Source organism: Lepisma saccharinum, chromosome 20 (assembly GCF_977018435.1).
Source record: "Lepisma saccharinum chromosome 20, izLepSacc3.1, whole genome shotgun sequence".
NCBI lineage: Eukaryota > Metazoa > Arthropoda > Insecta > Zygentoma > Lepismatidae > Lepisma > Lepisma saccharinum.
This window is the reverse complement of record NC_139248.1, coordinates 12,940,069-12,961,049: the sequence shown is the minus strand read 5'-3', so window position 1 is coordinate 12,961,049 and position 20,981 is coordinate 12,940,069. Positions and strand designations below refer to the sequence as shown.

The window sequence follows — 20,981 nt, the reverse complement described above, 5'->3', positions numbered from 1 at the left end:
AGATACAGATCGTGATAGTCGGCCATGGTTTGACAAGAGAATGTAGACCAGACGAGCTGAGCATGATGGTAGTCCTCTTCGGTGCAACAGGTGTCGCTAAGACGACTGTAGAATGCTTCTCTCGGTGGTAACGATGTTTCTGAGAATTTGGAAGTATCCGTCATGTATTCGTAGGGGTAAACCCCCTTGCGTCTCAACAGTGCTAAATGTTGGTCGCCAAAACATTTCCTGGTGGCAACCAAATCATTGTCGGTGAGTTGAGACGCAAGTGTCGCCAAACTCGAAGACAGAAAGTTGTAGGAGTCCAAGAAGCGAATTTCTACGTGATTGCCATTTCCAACGTCCACCATTTTGCTGAATGAAATAAATTTCTCGTTGGTGCGAGCTATAACGCTAATGGGTTGAGCGTCACATCCCATCTCCTTTATGAAGATTTTGGCGTCGTAGCCCTCCAAATTGTGAATGAATACAGGAATAAAATTTGGTTTCTTGATTTGTAGATTACAGTCGTTACACATGGGGGCCACATATTTTCCCGTGTGATGATTGTGGTGGCGAACTTTGACATTTTCGAGGGTGAAGTTACATTTGCATGCATCACACTGAGAGGCAAGGTTGTATGCTTCCTTCTCTTCCTGGGTAAGAGGCTCCATTGCTTTGTCTTCTTTTAGTAGAGGAGCGAATTTTATGGCCATCTGTTTCAAGGTTTCAACGAATTTTTGTGGAGCATCATTGCCACGATGTAAAATAACATTGCCTGTGTTGTTGACCATCAATCCAAAAGCGCAGGCTTCGTGATGAAAAATTTCGGTAGTGCTCGATACGCTGGGATTCGGTTCGCAGATGGCGAGTGGAAGTTGGAAACTTTCAAAGTCAGCGCATATCACCACGGGATGCCAAAGTAGCGCCTTGTAGTTGGAAAATTTCATGTCATGAGAAGGCATTTCGATAGCCGTAGCCGGATGTTTACTACACATTTCATCATGATCTTGGAGTTCTTCATCAGCATTCTTTTTTCCTCGACCGTAGAATATACTCAGGCATCTGTCGCATACTTGAATTTTATGGTGATGTGTGGTAATTTGACTTCTTATTAATTTTGGAAGATTCTGAATTAGACAATAATGATAATTATCATCATCTTCGATCAGGAGTAATCTGATGACGCGATTACTTTTAATGTTGCTATGTCTGAGAACGTAGATGGTGTTGTTTTTGTCTAATCCGAAAATGTGTACTGCTATACTTTCGTTTTTATCTGTCTTGTACTGTACCTCAAATTTACTAATATCTCTCAGATTTACAGGGTAATTAATACCAGCCATAGGTTTTTCAAATTCTGAGAGATATTCTGCCTTGTTATAGTGGTATAAACGATGTTTGTCATTATTGGCTGGGTGATGATCGGCAATGATGCACCACAAAAAGCATCTGTTATCCTCATTTTGAATGTTGATGATGGCTTTCTTACTGGCTATTTCCGGGGGCAATTTGATGTAGCTGGATGCTCCCATCGGGTTGTATCGTGCCACCTTCAAAGTTAAAGTGTGAGGCGAACCGCAAAGTGTCCAACCCGATCCACGTTGTTCGAAAGTCTCGTGCTTGTTCAACAAAGCGTCAAACATCTGGTTGCAAATGGCATCCAGCTCATCGACATCGGCGGCGTGGAGGCTCTTTACACCAGTGTAATGATGGAAAGTTTCTTGCTCTTTTTTTACGTTTTCGTAAATGACGGAAACGATGAGGTGGATTTTCAACGAGCATTGCAACAAAGCTTTGGTGATAGACGAAATTAACTTGCTTTTGACCGAATGAAAAAAGTTGTTTAGATCAGATGTTTCTTCAGATTGGAAAGTCTCCTTGGTTAAAATATTACGAATACTTTCGCCGGCACTCTTCTGCTTCTTTCGTGGCGCTTGATCGTCAACATCGAACTCTCTCTTACTTGATCCTTCCCCATGCACATTCTTCCGATGTCTACCCAAGTGAGAGATGGATATATATTTCCCACAGTGGTCACATGCACGTTTCGCTTCCTTCTTCTCCATTTTTTTTTGCTAAGAAAAAAAAGGTGGAGTTACTAAATTGCACACATTTTTTTTTGTGGTGTTATTTATATTAGACCCCAAAACCATAAATGATCTACCATAGATGAAGTTACTATTTGTGGCGTTATTTATATTAGACCCCCAAGCATAAATAATCTACCATGGATGAAGTTACTATTTGTGGTGTTATTTATATTAGACCCCAAAACCATAAATAATCTAGCATAGATGAAGTTACTATTTGTGGTGTTGTTTATATTAGATATGTTCTCAATTTTTTTTAAATAACCAGCATGAATCTTTTTGGTTTTCGAAAACAAACCAACATGGAGACTGTACACCGCACGACGACAGATCTACCTTCCATGTTAACTAAACTCAATGGTCTACTGATTGTTCATCTTAACAGTATTTGGACGAAATTGGATGACGATGTGGGCAAGATGTTTTACGTCTTCAACAACAATTTACATTTTTACGAAATTCCGATCGGTGGGAAACTTCAAATCACCGTGAATCCGGAAAACATAGGCGAAATCAAAATATCTACCGGCAAGAACATTTTTCGAATCAAGCACGACAAGATGCTTTCTAACATTACGTACGATGTTTCTGCAGGAGATTATCTTTATGTTCAACTCCTAGGAGATTACGATAAACTCATTCCTCTCTTCGTAGAATTACGTATCGTCTATCCTATTATAAATAACCGTTAACCAAAAATGCCTAACGACATTTTCGGCAATACCAAGCGTGTAGACCACGCAGAAGAGATTCTCATGTTGGACGTCCGAATTAAAAAGTTGAGGAGCGATTTGATCGCTTTGCAGGAGACCTTAAACAAAAGTTTAGAGTCGGAAATCGCTACGCTCCAAACGCAATGTCTCGACCCCATTCTGAAAATCGATTCCGAACTGAAAACACTCATAAAAAATTATGTCGACGTACCTTCTTACGACAGCGTTCAAAATATACAGTTGAGCGTGGATTCGCTTCAAAATGATTTGGCCAAATTACAGCAATTTCAATCGAAAAATGAAGATTTGGAAAAATTGAAACTCGAAATCGAAGAACGAACTTCGGCAATCGAAAAGAATTTCTCTGAACTTCAAACCGTCGTGAAGGATATTGATGTAGAACGCTTGCATGTTGTTGTTTCCAAATTACAAGAAGAATTCACCGGTACGTTGGAAGAAATTAAATCCAAGTTACAGACTTTGGAAGATACCATGACGAACCTACCATCGTCAGACGAACTGCAGGTTATCGGCAAAAGCGTCGCGAACATAAAAATTCAATTGGAGGCTTATCAAGATTTCGAACACATTCAAACCACCATCGCTACGCTTCAGGCGTCTCTGGAGTTGATCAACGAAGAAATTAAAAATATTCACGCTGAAGCAAGTGCGTTGACGAGCATACAAGACACGTTGAGCACGGTTCAGCAGAAGATCGAATATTTAGAAAATTTGAACGTCGAATCGAACCTTGCTCATTTTCATCACGTACTGGACAACATACAGGGTGACTTGGAATCGTTACGGACGAGTGTACCTTCGAGCGAAGATTTGGAAAAATTGAAAACGGCGGTGACGGCACTATCCGATTCGAGCGACATCAAAAGTTCATTGAGCGATCTCGAGAGTAGGGTGGCCAATCTCCCCACCTCAAAAGAATTACACGCTTTGAAAAGGGGCATATCACGTATGCTGAAACGACTGGAAACGGAAACGGCGAACGTGGAACAGATTCGAGACGAACTTGCTTCGCTGGTGTCGACGCTGCCCACTTCGCAGAGCGTCGCCGACCTTCACACGCAGTTTACCGAGATGCGAAGCATCGTGAACGATCTCACCGAGAAGAGCTCGAAATTAAATCAAGTTGAGAACCTTCAGAGTATTGTCGTCAACATCAGAGATCAAGTTGGAGTGCTGGAATCCACGCAGGAATCGACGCTGGCCTCTTTCGGTGCCAAATTACAAGAACTCAACGAAAACTTCAAGCGGTTGAACGTGGAAGTGAAAATCAAACCGTCATTTTCTACCGTAACGGATACCATAGTCGAGCATTTGTTGCCCGTACAAAATACACTGGGACAGCTTCACAGCAACCTTGTTAGCGTCGATACTAAATTCGCTAAACTGCATTCTCTGCAAGCCATCGAAATCAACAGCATACCCAATCAACAGAGAATCTCCACGTTCGTCGAAGGTAACAAACTGTACATGCTACATCCTTATCATCCGTACTACAAGTTTCTCCTCGATGGCACGATTCAGATAAATGAATTTTCGTACTGGTCTCACGGCAGAAAAGCTAGCGTTCCCACCATGACCTTGATATCGAATCGTGGTGTCCAGAAAGCAGGAAATATTCCTCTGGCACGTTGGAACGAAACGCGCAACGTATATGAAATACACGAAGACGAAGATCTCACCGTTTTTGACGTGAGTGCTGGCGATAAGCTGATCATTCAAAACACAGGTGAGGTGCCACCTTCTTTGAATCCCATCACGCTGGTGCTTCTCTTCAAACGTAATCTCTAAAAAATGTCTAGGCAAGCCATCGTCGAAGAATTACATAAACCAGCACGCCGCAACTACAAACGTTTAGCTGTGGTAACCAAGGGAATCGATGACCTTTGGCAAAGTGACCTCGTGGAGATGAGTAGCGGCAATCTAAAAAATGTACATAAATTGAACAAAGGCAACAAGTACCTCCTCACCGTCATAGACACGTTTTCGAAATTCGCATGGGCTCTACCTTTGAAAGCCAAAACGGGAACGTGCGTCACGGAAGCATTCAAGGCAATTTTTTGCGAAAGCAACAGACGACCTCGGTTTTTGCAAACGGACAAGGGGAAGGAATTTTACAATGCCGTATTCCAAAAGTTTATTCAAAAACATGACATTCGACATTATTCAACCTTCAGTCACATCAAAGCCAGCATCGTGGAAAGATTCAATCGAACCTTGAAAACACACATGTGGAAACGATTCACGCTTCGAGGAAATTACAAATGGGTCGACATACTGCCGGAACTCGTCGACACCTATAATGATACGGTACACAGAACGATAGGCATGAAGCCAGCTGACGTTACGAAATCTGACGAGCAGCGTTTAATTTCTACAGTTTACTGTCCAAAGTACACTCCCACGACTACCAAGAAATCAAAATTCAAAATTGGAGACCAGGTGAGGATCAGCAAATTCAAACGCACCTTCGAGAAGGGATTCACAAAAAATTGGAGCACGGAACTTTTTACGGTGGTTCGAGTTTTACCCGGAAACCGACACACGTATATAATAAAAGATAGTAGCGGCGAGATTTTGAAAGGAAGATTTTACGAAGAGGAACTCTCTAAAACAAAACATCCCAACACGTACCTCATCGAGAAAGTATTGCGTAGGAAAGGCGACAAACTGTTTGTCAAATGGCTGGGACTTCCGGAAAAGAGTTGGATCGACGCGAACGAAGTGATCTTGTGAGTACGTGGAACGTGGTGAAGCGTCTACCGGATTCGGAAAGTCAAACAAAAAAAAAGAACGGCGAGTTGCTTCCCGACAGCATCCGCTGTCTGATCGTAGGTCCTTCGGGGTGTGGGAAAACAACACTGCTCGTGGACAATTTTCTCCTCGCACCGAATTGGTTAGATTGGAAGAACAGGCACCTCTACGTTTTTTCGAAAAGTTTGGAGCAATCCAAATACCAGCAACTGATGAAACTGTACGATGGTCTGGACATTGCAACGTTCTCTTCGGAAATAAAACCACTCGACGATTGTCGTGAAAATTCAGTCGTTGTGTTCGACGATGTCATCCTGGAAAATCAAAATGAAATTCGCAACTTTTTCACGCAAGGTCGTCACAAAGGAATAGATTGCTTCTTCCTAGCTCAAACGTTTTCCAAAATTCCAAAACAGTTAGTACGCGACAACGCTAATTTCATATGTTTGTTTCGTCAAGATCACACCAACCTCAAGCACGCGTACGATGACTACGTAGGTGGAGACATGAACTACAATCAATTTTCGGAACGCTGCTGCTCCCACTGTTGGAACAGTGACGATTTCGGATTCGCGACGATCGACATGACGAGGAAACCCAACGAGGGAAAATACAGAAACAAAATCAACGACTTTCTAAACGTTGCAACGTTGTGAGAAACGACGTGTATAAATAACGTTATGACGAAACGAAAAATCGAAGACGAAAATCTCAAGCTTCGCGATTACCTCGCGAAACGCTTCAAAGGTTGGAAATCCGAGAATCGCGGATTCTACGAAGAGAAGAAACGTCAAGATCAACCTGTGATCGACGCCATCAGCGATCTAGGTAAAGAAATTAAAGGCGTCACGGAACAAAATAAAAATTTGATCAACGAACTCGTACCACTTGCAGCTAAAAGTTACACCGTACCCACGCCCATTTCGAGCATTCCTTCGACGCCGTTCGAACTGAAGGACGTACCGGCACGACGTCGAGCCATAGGTAGCACGCCGTCGTCTTTGGATAAAATCGAGTTGGGACCTTTGGCACGAGACTACCTGAGCACAGGGAAATTCGACAAGGATGAAGTGTTCGGATTGTATCCGAGCATGGAGAGCAACGAAGGCGGCGGTGTGGTTTGGAAGATTGGAAAATCGAAGGTGAGCTTCGAAGGCAACGACATTAAAGTTAATTTAGGCGAGAAGGATAGTTGGAACAGGTATCCGGGTACGGTGGAACTGTGGGAACTCGTTGCCAAAAAACAGCCGAAAGATTACACCGACGAAGATTACCAGAGTTACAAGGAAATTTTGATCATGACGGATGCCTTGTACCAGAACAACGACGCCTCGCAGAATAGGGTGAAATCGAGCAGCGGCGAGAAGTACAGAAATCTCATCAAACCGATTTGGAACCAGGTGAAAACAGGCAGCGGCGTCAAACTCTACAACACGTTACCCAAAGAGTTTGTGTGGGTGGACGACGTGCGCAAGCTCATAGACCGATTGTTGGTTATTGCAGGAGAGGAGAAGGCTGGCAACCGTAATTTCTACAACGAGAAGGTTGGCATCGTGGACATGATCAGCACAAAACTTTCCAACTTCATCGTGAACAACGACAAGGGCATAGGTTACCTCATTAAAATTATCAACACGCTGCCTCCGAGATTCTGGAACGTGGCCGAAGGAAAGGGACTCGTGAACGACATCATCAACAAGTTACCTTTCGAGATGCATTTACCCGGCTACCAGTTCTGCGGACCGGGTACCAAACTCGAGAAAAGATTGGAGAGAGGAGACAAGGGTGTGAATCCGTTGGACGCCGCATGCAAAGATCACGACATCGCCTACAACACCACTCGCACCGATCTGGATGCACGTCACGAAGCAGACAGAAAGTTAGAGCACGCAGCTTTCGAAAGATTCGTTAGCAGAGACGCTTCGCTGGGAGAAAGAGTTGCAGCACTGGGCACCACCATCGCCATGAACACGAAACAAAAATTTGGATGGGGTGTGTAGAAATAAAAAAAATTCTCGAACCGTGAAAAAAATTTCTTCGGTATATAAATAACACTACGTAAAAAAAAAAACTCCAGTTGTGTTTGCCATCTTATAAAAATGAGTGAACAATCACTAGACGCCCAAGCATTAAAACAAATGCTAAATTCATCAGTCGAATATGTAAAAATTCAGGAATTGGAAGTGGACAAACCTTACACGATAACTTCCGGTTCAATTGTTTCTACCCAGTATGGTCCCAAGGCGCGTCTGTTGCTCAACGCACAATACAGTCTATTTTTACCAGATCGATACGCTAACATGTTATCCGACGAGAAGCTAGCTATTTTAATCGAGAACAAAACTCGAATCGTGTACAAGGGTACAAAGGAACTTCTTGGTAAGAAAACAAAGCACGTAATAGAATTTGTGTAACGGCTCTGCGCGGAGTATATCCTTGAAAAAAAAATTACACGGAACAAAAAAAAATCTCAGAACATTTATATATAAATAACATACCGAAAAAAAATTACACAAAACAAAAAAAATCTCAGAACATATATATAAATAACATACCGTGAAGATAACATATAGAGCATCAACATGAAGCCCAAAGGTGTCGTGTACCAGATACCATACTCCAATCTGAAAAATCTAGGTGCCCTCGATGGTTTACTCACCAAGAAACAACGCGAGAAGAAACGTTCTTGCTTAACGAAAGGACACTGAATGAAATTACTTCTCAGCACACCTCAATTGAGACGCTTGCAGCGTTCGCGGAAACAGCAAGAAATCGGAGGTTTCATATTCAGCATCCCGGCCATCCTTGCGGCATTGGGGGCCGTTGGAAGTTTGGCCGGCGGTAGCGCCGCCATCGCGAAAACCGTCATCGACTCGAAGAAGAACAAAGCGGAATTGGAAGAACAGAAACGTCATAATCTGGCCATGGAGAAGAAAGGGGGGAAGGGGGTGATGAAAAAACAAAAAAGCAACCTCGATGCTTTGAAGAAATATAAAAAAAAGAAGAAGCCCTGTCCAACTTCGATATTGAATCTCTGATCGAACTGTTGGGAATAAGAAACTTCAGGGGTGTTTTCATGTCCGATTCTCTACCCACTGCTGTGAAGAAAAAGGAGTATGGCGTGGTCAACCTGGACAGTTACAAAAATCCTGGTACACATTGGATATGCTACCTCAAAATTGACGATAACAATGCATTTGTTTTCGATTCGTTCGGTGGCACACCACCTGCCAGGTTGGTGAAGTATCTCAGTGTTGCCAACCTCTACTACAATGACAAACGCATCCAGGGTTTCACCGATGTTAACTGCGGCCACCTATGCCTTTCCGTTCTCGCATACATGTCTAAAATAAATAACCCGTCGGTGGAACATTTTCAGAAAGCATTGTGGAATCTTAAACACGATGGGCGTGTTCCATCTCACGAGCGAATCTTCAATCTTGAAACTCACGCTGCACGACGACATCGTCTATCCTAAATCCGTGGCTCTGCGTGCATTCTACAGCATGTACCTCATACCTAACGTCACGCAGCACAACAACAAAATTAGCGTCGGAAGCGAACACATCGTTGTCACGCCAGGCCAATACAATCTTTCCACTTTGCAAGCTCAGTTACCCAAAGGCACGTACCTTTCTCAAAATTCGGTCACGCACAGAGTGGAAATCCTATCCGCGACGGAGACCGTGGACCTGGGCACCATGGGAGAACTTTTAGGTTTCGAGAACAACACCAAACTCGAAGCTGGCATCAAACATACGGCAGTCAATATTCCTAAATTTCTAGCCATCGAAACTCTGAACGTTCACTGCAACGTGGCGGAAGGCATGATCACGAAATCCTCGGACGGATTACTGGGAAGTCACAAGCAGACGGGAATCATCGCCACGTTCAAACCAAGTTCCGAGTTCATGGAACCGATCATCTACACACCTTCTTCGCCGATCTATTTTCCAGTATCTCGCAACCGCATAGACGACATAGAGTTGGTGGTGACGAACGAGAAAGGAGAGGTGGTGGATTTCGCAGGTGCAACGACCACTGCCATCGTGGAGATCAACGTATAATAAATAACACACATAGTGAAAAAAAAAATGGAACAAATCGAAAGTTACGAATTGTAATCTTTCCCTCCCAACCGTCGCACGTTCGCCAATCTCAACGAAGCGAACAGGGAGATCGAATACGACGTGGACGTAGGGGATGGGTTCGTTCATCCTCACAGAGCGGACCTCTACCTTCAATTCGACGTGGTGAAGAAAGAAAGCGGAGACGCATTTCCGCCCAATGCAAATTTGATACTCGTGGACAACTTCGTGCCTCATCTGTTCTCGCAGGTGGAGGTGAGGAAACACAACACCGTCATCGACAGAATCGATTATCCAGGCATCACGTCGACGGCAGTGGGAACATTGAAATTATCCAAAACAGACGCAGCGTACTATCAAGCAGGAGGATTCGAAGCAGGGACGAAAATATCAACAAAAAGTCACACGGTGCTCTTTCCCATGCGTCTGCTGCCAGGATTCTTCTCCGACTACAAGGAGATCATGTGGGAGGGAGGACTGCGCGTCACGTTTCGAAGAGCGGCCAACGACAACGACGCACTGATGCGATACACCAACTTGAACGCCGACGGCACGCCGATAGCCAACACATTACCCGAAGCAGCCAAGTGCGTCATCCGGAGCATGGAATTGAGAATGCCGATCGTGGAATACGAAACGAACTACGCCCTCAAGTACAAAGGGGAGATCTTGAAAAGTCCGCAGGTGCCGATTCACTTTCACGGTTACCAGTGCGTGCAAAAGTTGGCGTCGGGAAGTCACATGGAATTCGACGTGACGACTCAGTTCAACAACATACAGTTCGACATGCCAGATTTCGTCATTGTACTTTTTCAGACCGGTCGCGATAACAATCAGGAAAAAGATTCCAGCAAATTCGACGACTGTAAGATCAAAAACGTTTATCTGAAGAATGGCAGGAACGAAGTGTTCCCGCGCGAGAATTACAACCTCGACATGACCAAAGATGATTACCTCAAACTTTACGAAGCTTACACGGCTTACAAGCGCGTGACCGAGGGAAGCGTGGACATGTACTACACCCCCAGTGAATTCAAAATCCGCAGGCCGATGTTCGTCATCAACGCCACAAAAAGAAAACAGGTGGTGGTCAAGGATCGAACCAACATCAAGGTCGTCTGCGAGTTCCACGACGTGCTGCCTGCCGATACTCTGTGTAGCGTCATCCTGATTGCAGAGAAGTCCTTCGCGTACGACGTGAAAAACGAGAGGGTCACAGAGCAGTTTTAAAATATATTGCCTTCATCGAGCAAAAATGGTTTTTCTAAAACTCATTACAATTTTTTTTAATCTAAAACACATCCAAAGCACTCCAATAGGATGCAGAGTGTTTTTTAGGATCAAATCGAATTTCTTAAACAAATTAAAAAAAAAGGGGGGAGCGCTTGCTTGTAGTTGAGTAGTTATCATCAAAACCTATCCAACAAACCCACAATCATCATCCTAGCTCAATTAGGAGCCGAGAAAATCAATGTCTTAGAAAACGTCTTAAGATAATTGTCTTAAGAAAATTTTCTTGACAGACCGGAAGTAACATCTTGACAGACCGGAAGTCGACTTTCTTAAAGATTAAGATATTTGTCTTAAGACGTTTTCCAAGACGTTGATTTTCTCGGCTCCTATGGGGCCTAGAACCATGTAACTTTGATCTATGTATATATCAGTACTTGCCCAACCCTGTGGCCGAGTGGTTAGCACATCGCGCTGCGACGCCAAGAGTCCCCGGGTTCGAATCCCGGTCGAGCATGGTTGTTTGTGAATATCTATTCATCCATTTCATCACTCATCCCCAATCTTCGTAAATTAGCCAAAAGGTACAAAACGCGAAGTAAAATAAACTAAATCAATAAATCAATTAATATACCACTACTTTTCCTACATGTTCACTCACCTTACAACCCACCCGATCAAAAAAATAAAATTTACCCCCTGCGCGCATGCGCACATGTATAAATTTAAATATAAGCTCGATATTGAAACAAAATATTATTTTTCTCCTCCTCCTCTCTCTCTGGCCAAGATTGCAAATAATTGCAGGAATAATAATACCATGATATTTTAGACTGTAGGTTTAGGTCACCCGAAGCGGACAACATTTGAGTTGGTGTTTTTTTTAAGTCCACTTTATGTGCAGTAAGGCTAATCGGGACTAGACCTACAGAGTTTTAAAGTGTTATCCAAACCACTTGTGCCTCCAGCGAGTATCGAACCCTTGAATACAAACCTACCTACCACCGCGTCATGGAGGAGGCCCCAGACGACATATTTGCACTACAACAAGCAAAAATAAATTCATATCTGTGCATATAGGAAGTCCAATACATAGTTGGTAATATGTGATGTGATCAGCACCAAACATTTAATTTTTATGTATGTCTGTGTTTGCCCAACCCTGTGGCCGAGTGGTTAGCACATCGCACTGCGACACCAAGAGCCCCGGGTTCAAATCCCAGTCAGACTTGGTTGTTTGTGAACGTCTATTCATCCATTTCATCACTCATACCCAATCTTCGCAAATTAGCCAAAAAATACAAAACGCGAAGTAAAATAAACTAAATCAATAAATCAATCATTAAGTTCCATGTGTTGCAATCATGAAATTAAATTTTCATTAACTTTTTTTTTCCTATCCATCTCTCTCTCAAATCTATATAGCCTGTTCATATTTTGGCATGTCGGCCATTTTGTTTACGTGGTAAAAAAAAATCTCAAACCACTTTTTGCGAATGCTCGTTCTGTAGCCATAAGTATAATTGGATATAGTTGTCAGATTTTATTTAATTTGAGGTTTAATATCAATAAGCGTGCATAAAAACTAAATATTTTAAATAAAATAAGATTCGAATAACTATGTACTTCCACTAGTCTTTGCGATGACGCAACAGTAGCGTCGTTACCTTGTAATCAAGGGTTCGATACCCGCACAAATAGTTCTTGAAACTGTAGGTCCAACCCCGATTAGTTTTACTGTGCATAAAGTGGACTTAAAACATCAAATCAATCAGTACTTCCACTAGTCTCTGCGATGGCGCAGTGATAACGTCGTTGTCTTGTAATCAAGAGTTCGATACCCGGTGGAGATACAAATAGTTCTTGAAACTGTAGGTCCAGTCTCGATTAGCCTTACTGTGCATAAAGTGTACTTAAAACATCAAATCAATCAGTACTTCCACTAGATATCAAAAACACGCAACTCTCCTCTATTTTTTTTTCTTGCTTTCCTCTAACAATTTAACACATTTATTTTTTTTAAATATGCCCCCCCACACATATTTTCTACCTACCAACAACGGCACACGGAACAAAAAAAAAATATTCCAACTACCAAGATACATGCTTCAAATATATAAAAACAGAGAGAGACATGAAACATCTTCTATATTCTCTTTCTTTTTACATGTTTTGTGAGTATATTTTCTTCCACAATACATAAGAGCTATTTGGTTTTCAAGAAGTTATACCTTCCTTCCACAATCTCTTATATCTGTTTGGCTAGTTTCAAAAATCAACTCACAAAAGCAAAGTCATACTTATAAATCAAAGCCAACTCATGCAAGCTAAGAAACAAAGTTACTTACTTTTGGAAAATACTGCAGAAATGCTCTTTCACTAACGTTCAAAATGAAACAGAACTTTCTACACCAGTGCTTTAAGTTTTATACGGTTTTCTAATAAGCTCAAAAGTGAAATGTTAGCCAACGCAACGTGGACCAATAGAAATCCGAGACAATCCGTTCTAGAAGATTCTTCCCCTACATTTCAACCGCATCATTTTGAATAATGCATCGCATTGCATCACTGGCATCTATGCTGCTAACTGACGTCACTATATATACTTCCGTCATCCCAAGGCCTACGTATTGTTGAATTTTGTGTTATTGCGTCAATGTTGATAGCACGCGAAACCCCTTTCGCATTACAGGTATTTCAATGTAATAAAAAAAGCTTTAGAATTTCATTAGAGATAAGAGGACTTGCATCACTGGTATCTATGCTGCTAACTGACATTACTATATATATTTCCGTCATCCCAAGGTCTACATATTGTTGAATTTGTGTTATTGCGTCAATGTTGATAGCAAGGGGAAATTCCTTTCGCATTACAGGTATTTCAATGTAATAAAAAAGCTTTAGAATTTCATTAGAGATAAGAGGACGGTATTTCGAAACCAACACAATGTAATTTCCTGTTCATTCTCGTAACCTACTCCATATTCGAGTGAACATATTTTTGTTTAATGTCGTAAGTCATTTCAAATGTAGGTCAAAAAGCGAGGTAGCATAAAAGCAAAATTTGCAGAACGTAAAAAATAGCTTAAAAACTGATGCCAGAGCTTTTCTTCTGTCTAATTTTCTCTCATTGTAGGTTAGTTTAGCCCGTAAAACGGATTACGCTGAGAGCAGAAGCCTATTAGCAGGTTGTAGTAGATTACACTGAGGGGGGGGGGCCTTACAGTAAAGGGGGGGCAGCCTTATAGGAAAATGTCGTAAGTCATTTCAAATGTAGGTCAAAAGGCGATGTTAGCATAAGAGTAGGAGGTAAAAAAATAGCTTAAAAACTAATACCAGAGCTTTTCTTCTGTCTAATTTTCTCTCATTGTAGGTTAGTTTAGTGCGTAAAACAGATTACGCTGAGAGCAGAAGTTTATTAGCAGGTTGTAGTAGATTATACTGAGGGGGGGGCCTTACAGTAAAAAAGAGGCAGCCTTATAGGAAAATGTCGTAAGTCATTTCAAATGTAGGTCAAAAGGCGATGTAGCATAAAAGCAAAATTTGCAGAACGTAAAAAATAGCTTAAAAACTGATGCCAGAGCTTTTCTTCTGTCTAATTTTCTCTCATTGTAGGTTAGTTTAGCCCGTAAAACAGATTACGCTGAGAGCAGAAACCTATTAGCAGGTTGTAGTAGATTACACTGAGGGGGGGGGGCAGCCTTATAGGAAAATGTCGTAAGTCATTTCAAATGTAGGTCAAAAAACGAGTTAGCATAAAAAAATAGCTTAAAAAGTAATGCCAGAGCTTCTTCTCTCCATTTTTCTCTTATTGTAGGTTAGTTTAGTGCATAAAACATCGTAAAATAAAAAGTAGGTCAATGGGCGTTGCTAGAACATACGCCTTACAGGAAAACATCATAAGGGGAGACAGCCTTATAGTAAAATGTCGTAAGGCATTTCAAAAGTAGGTCAAAGGGCGTCGCCAGAACGTACCATACCACCTACTTACATCGTGCTTGTTTTAACTAAATATTTAGGGGGTACTTAGGAACTTAAAGAAAGTTTATTTTCACCCCGAAAACTACTGTAAGGGAATTATACTCGACTTTTCGAATTTCAAAATACGAGCATCAGAATTTATTACAGAGGCAAGGTAGGAATTTGAGGGGAATGACGGAAAACAGTTATTATCCAATTACGTTCAAAAATGTGAAAATAACAAAATACGTAAATATTGCATTTTCAATTTAGTCGTTATTCAATTCGTTTATGCAAAACATCCAACTACTTATCTTGAAACGGTTATTACTCAGTTCATTATGAAGAAAATAGACAATAATAGTTTGAATATTTGTACCTTATTAGAGCCCATACACACATAAAGTTACTTTCTAAACTTTTCAAATTAGCGAACTTGTACACATGTTCCCCATCGTCCAATACAACATGCAGACATTTTTAAAGTCATTAAGATCAGTGAGGAACCCCATCTATACGTGGCCGAAGGTCACTCATGCGAGCGTACAAGACGTGGCCAAAGGCCACGTCGAAAGTGCGCGAGTCCAATATATACATGGTGTCATTTTAATGGCGCCCACGGACCACGGAAACGTATAGAGGACATCAAAACAAACAACTTTTCTCAGTAACATTTTCCTCGTTGATGCGTCGTTTCGACGCTACAGTCGTTCAAAAAAGCCCGTTTTGCCGCCTGAATGCTGGCAACCACATACAACATTTGATTGCATTTGTGACGTCATATCCCGTCGTGAAGCGATGCGTTCCAGGGTTGCCAGGAACACACATAATCTGTGAAAAATGACATAGCTACAATCAGCCACATTATGTACCGTAACGCAAAACGAGAAAACACGTTCTTTAACCTAACAGGAAGTAAACAAACGATACGAAAAATAGTAGAAAGGAAATAGAATTCAAGTGGAAGTGGTCATATTGTTTGTCTCAGCTTACATGTCAAATATTTTCAAATCTAGTTACCAAGTTGCCATCTACAATTTAGTCTATCCACTTCGTTCTTCTGATACTAGTTGTCTGTAACACGCTGAACAGATGACAAAATAGAAATGAAATAACTCAAAATTCCAAAGGTAAGCAACAGATAATATAATGTATATTCAGAGCATTATGAGGCAAGTGTCAAAAAAGATTGAAAATACAGGGGTATAAGTAGTAGTAATACAAGCTCTAAGACGACTTTGTGTTTATCTATGCACCGGACACACATGTAATAGTTTGCAAATGTGAACAGGGCAGTATATTTGGTACTGATTCATCATTAGATTGTTACTGTGGTTGTACTTGTTTTAGCCGTAATGTAACGAAGTGAACCTCGGATACTTCCGTTATCAGCACAAAAGTACCGCATGGCATCTGGACATAAACCTGCAGATATCAACCTTGCAACGAGATTTGCAAATATTTGAAATGTAGTTGGGCGTAAACAGCCACGTGTAAGCTATAAGTCCAATAAAATGTATTGTTGTTGATATTTTAGATGTAGACTGAGACAAAATCCGACATTGACATTTCATTTTGAATACGTTTTTTACCATTTCTCATATCGTTGGTTCACTTCCCCCTTCCCCTGAGATGACTGCTGATCTTTTGGCTGGTAGGCTATGGTGTTCGGTCTGCTGGACGCGTTTCTCGCTTCGTTTTACAGCTAATAATGTGGTAGGTAGTTTGTCATTTTTCACAAAATTTGTGTGTTCCTTGCAACCCTGCCGTGCGCTGTTTCGCCGCAGGATATGAGGTCACAGGTACGATCAAATGTTGTGTTGGGTTGCCAGCATCCAGGCGGCAAAACGGTCTTTTTTGAACGGCTGTAGCGTCGAATCGACGCACCAACGAGAAAAATGTTACTGGGAAATGTTGTTTGCTTTGATGTCATCTATACGAATCTGTGGTCCGTGGGCGCCATTAAAATGACACCCTGTATAAAGCCCCAATCCCACCACTGACTCACTGACATAAATGTTCTCCATGAAGGGAGCCCCGGAGGCGAAAAACGCCCGATTACGACCCCCCATGAAATCGTCCCAAAAGGCCGAGAAAATTCAAAAATCTCTCAATCGGCCCTTCCTTAAGGGTGAAAATGCCCTTTTCTCACGTCCTTAGCAACCGTTGCCACGGGCATTTCTTTTGCACACATTGTTTCCTTCAATTCTTAATTGTCGAGATACATTATATTTCTCACAGATAAATAGCACACAGATGAATGAACTCATGGTTTTGAAAAGGATCCTGAAACAAGGGTGACATCTACATAATAAGGAGTTTCAGCCCAGATACAATTACGTATATATTGTTATACTCAATGCGTAAATATCTACATCGTGCTTGTTTTAACTAAATGTTTAGGGGGTATAATGACATGCAATTCCTTAGAGCTTGCCGTGCCTGTTGTCGTCCATGGAAACGGACGTTGCTAGAGAACTTAAAGAAAGTTTACTTTCACCCCGAAAACTACTGTAAGGGAATTATGCTAGACTTTTCGAATTTCAAAATACGAGCATCAGAATTTATTACAGAGGCAAGGTAGGAATTTGAGGGAAATGACGGAAAACTGTTATTATCCAATTACGTTAAAAAATGTGAAAATAACAAAATACGTAAATATTGCATTTTCAATTTAGTCGCTATTCAATTCGTTTATGCAAAACATCCAACTACTTATCTTGAAACGGTTATTACTTATTCAATTCATTATGAAGAAAATAGACAATAATAGTTAGAATATTTGTACCTTATTAGAGCTCATACACACACAAAGTTACTTTCTAAACTTTTCAAACTTATGCATATGTTCCCCATCATCCAATACAACATGCAGACATTTTCAAAGTCATTAAGATCTATGAAGAACCCCATCTATAAGATGATTGCGCCCACAACGTGGCCGAAGGTCACGGATGCGAGCGTACAAGACATGGCCAAAGGCCATGTCGAAAGTACGAGAGATGTATATATAACAATAATAATAATAATTACTTTTATTCGAACTGCTTCAAGTTTTATTAGTATCTTGAGCCCTAGAAACATTTCTGGCGGCGCACGGACCTCTTGTGGTGAATTCTGGCCTGAAATATCACCCACCCCCTCCTAACGCACACACACACACACACGCTACACTTGCGTACAAAGGATTTTTTTCGGAGGTGGGCAGGATTTTTAAAGCTAGATATTACATAGCTAAGTTCTAGGGGGGTGGGATAGTCTATATGTAATTATTATCATTTTTAACTTTGGTTTTAAAGGTTGTTAAAAGACGAAAAAGTATAATTGAGGGTCATATAATGGCAGGATTACGTTAACTTTCTGGATTTTCCGGAGTTTATTTTATTTTCTCTCAAAGTTTCGGGAAGGGATGTAACCCCATCTGCCCCCCTCTCCGTACGTCTGTGCAGACACCCCCTACACACACACACACACGCACTGGAATTTATTGTATCAGGCAATCAAATAAATTCTACAACTGCACGTGCGCAATCACTTCTACTTAGAACTGGGTTCTTGCAAACAAAACTCCATTGTCTTGTGAAACATAATGAAACAATTGGGGAACAGTTGAAATCTAGATATTTAGAATTAAGACTAAAGTCTGTGGAGCATATCTCTTTGAAGGGCTAAGGCATGCTAAGCAGCGTTTCATTGGATGATGCCAAAGTTTGTTTTGACTTATGCACAGATATAGGATCATCGGAACCGCTAGCACCAGAAGTCGAGAGCTTTAAAGTCTGTGGAGCATATCTCTTTGAAGGGCTAAGGCATGCTAAGCAGCGTTTCATTGGATGATGCCAAAGTTTGTTTTGACTTATGCACAGATATAGGATCATCAGAACCGCTAGCACCAGAAGTCGAGAGCTTTAAAGCTACTAAATATATGGTTAGACATATGTCTCAATCCCCATTTGTACCTCAAATTCCTAGTCTTGTTTATGTTTTTTCGTTTAATTATTAATTGAAAAAGTAGTAAAAAATATAGTTTGAAGGTTTAATAAAATTATATTTATATTAAGAGTTCTCTTCAACAATTATCACTTTTGTCCTAATGCACACAGTTATTTTCAGACACCAGTCATATTCCACGGAGTCACGACCGTCTCTGGAGAGAAGAAAGCAAGGGTTCTGGAAGCCTACGGCTTCCTGGACAGTTTTCTGGAAGGCCACGAATGGGTTGCTGGTACCCCTAAGCCAACCATTGCAGATTTCGCTTGCTATGCATCAGTTTCCAGTTTGGATGTGAGTATTTACTCCCAGTGACGTGTTGACTACTTTCTTTCGCAGATGACCTTTCTTCATGCTACAGGGCTATAGTGTGTGTGTGTGTGCGTGCGTGCGTGCGTGCGTGGGTATGTGTTAAATATAAAAGTAAATTACTAACTATTTAAAAATGCATTACCCTATCATTAAACATGAAGAAATTAATTTGTTGCTTTTATATATGTCAGATATTTATAAAATAACAAATTATTTCCTTTCCTAACTGGTTCAAGATGTTAATAAATTACAAAATAGTTGAAACTTTAATTTTGTGTAAGTTTATATTTGTTGATTTGTTGTTTTAAGTCCACTTTATGCACAGTAAGGCTAATTGGGAATAAGTTTATATTGGATTTTATTGTTATGTTTGTCTTGCATTCTTGTCTTGTTTTTATTGGGCGTATATTGTTATTGGTGTAGATCTGTTAATGATATCTTTAAAGAGAGAGAGAGAGAAAGCATGCAGCACTCACAAACATACTACTTTGTGTGAGTTTTCGATATTATGCTTAGTAAAATATATTTGAAATCAAAACTAATTGCTTATCTTTTGTTGTTATAACAAAACTCCCCCCGTCGGAATTGCTTGTGGCAGAGGATTTTAGGGGCCAGGATTGTTGGTGGGGGGCAATCTCCCTGTCCCCCCAGGATTTTGCGCCCTAATAACATGGCAAGCTTCTGGTTGCATCACCCATGCTCCCTTGCGGTTGACGACAGCGCAACAATTTATTTTTCATCTTGGTTAATCTGTACGGAGTTTCTAACGGAATCGTTTCTAAATTATAATTATTTTTCTTTATCTTTTAGCAACTGTTCCCGGTGACGGCTTACCCTAATGTGTCGGCGTGGTTGCAACGTTGCAAGACCCTTCCTGGAGCAGATGTCAACGAAAAGGGCGCCAAAGCCCTTGGCGATTACGTCAAGAGTAAGCTTGAAAGTTAAGACTGATACAGCAACGTCATCTGTGTGCTACTTTATTGCATATTCAGTGCATCCGCGTGGGAGATGGATGTTAAAACAAAAGACTGATAACTGTGTTTATTCTCGAGGTGAATAATAAAGAAGTCAGAATTTAAGATTGATCACTAGTTTTATTTATTGTATTCTAATGACAGAGTTTTGAAAGTTGGAAATCGAGGTAAGTTTCCTAAAATAACGGCTGCTTCAAGTCTCTGCCAAAGGATTCGCCATGGAGGAGGTTCGTTAGAATGATTCTTGGTCATGGTACTCGATCAGCTGTCTTAACCACCAGACCACGCTGCCACCAGCTTTGCTCGTGATAGGCAGAGACGTATCTAGAAATACAAGTGTCTCAATAATAATAATAATAATAATAATAATTATTATTATTATTATTATTATTATTATAATTCAAATAACAGTAATTGAATTTTTAAATTGATTAATGATGTATTGTTATTATTACATGAATAGGTAAAAATATGGTAAGAGAATAGATATATAACAGCATGTATTCATTATCTATTCATTATCTAGCCGTCGTCGCGTTGTAATCAAGTGGCCCCAGGTTCGATACTCGGTGGAGGAACATAGTGGTTCGGATTCCACTTTTAACTGTAGGTCCAGTCCCGATTAGCCTTACTGTGCATAAAGTGGACTTAAAACACCAGCTCAATCAATCAATCATTAGCTTACGTGTAGTTAAGACAGCCAAAATTTACATAAATACAACTGACCTGGCAAGGAAATTAATGTCAAATGGATAAAAAATTGAATATTTATTGAATAACAAAAAAGGAGTTAGATCCAATTGACGAAATGTAAAGCTCTTGATTAATATTTTATGGATATTATCATAAGTAGTAATGTGCATAAATCTC

At 40.8% G+C, this 20,981-nt stretch overlaps 1 protein-coding gene across 1 annotated transcript in view; it reads left to right on the top strand.

The window, feature by feature from the left end:
• LOC146003735 (glutathione S-transferase 1-like) overlaps positions 1-20,222 on the top strand; it is a 34,515-nt gene extending 14,293 nt beyond the window's left edge. The window contains exons 5-6 of the mRNA XM_083142131.1: positions 18,949-19,119; positions 19,948-20,222. Of these exons, the coding sequence (XP_082998257.1) occupies positions 18,949-19,119; positions 19,948-20,082 (306 nt within the window). The 3' untranslated portion in view covers positions 20,083-20,222. The remainder of the gene's footprint in view (positions 1-18,948; positions 19,120-19,947) is intronic.
• The last annotated feature ends 759 nt before the right edge of the window (positions 20,223-20,981 follow it).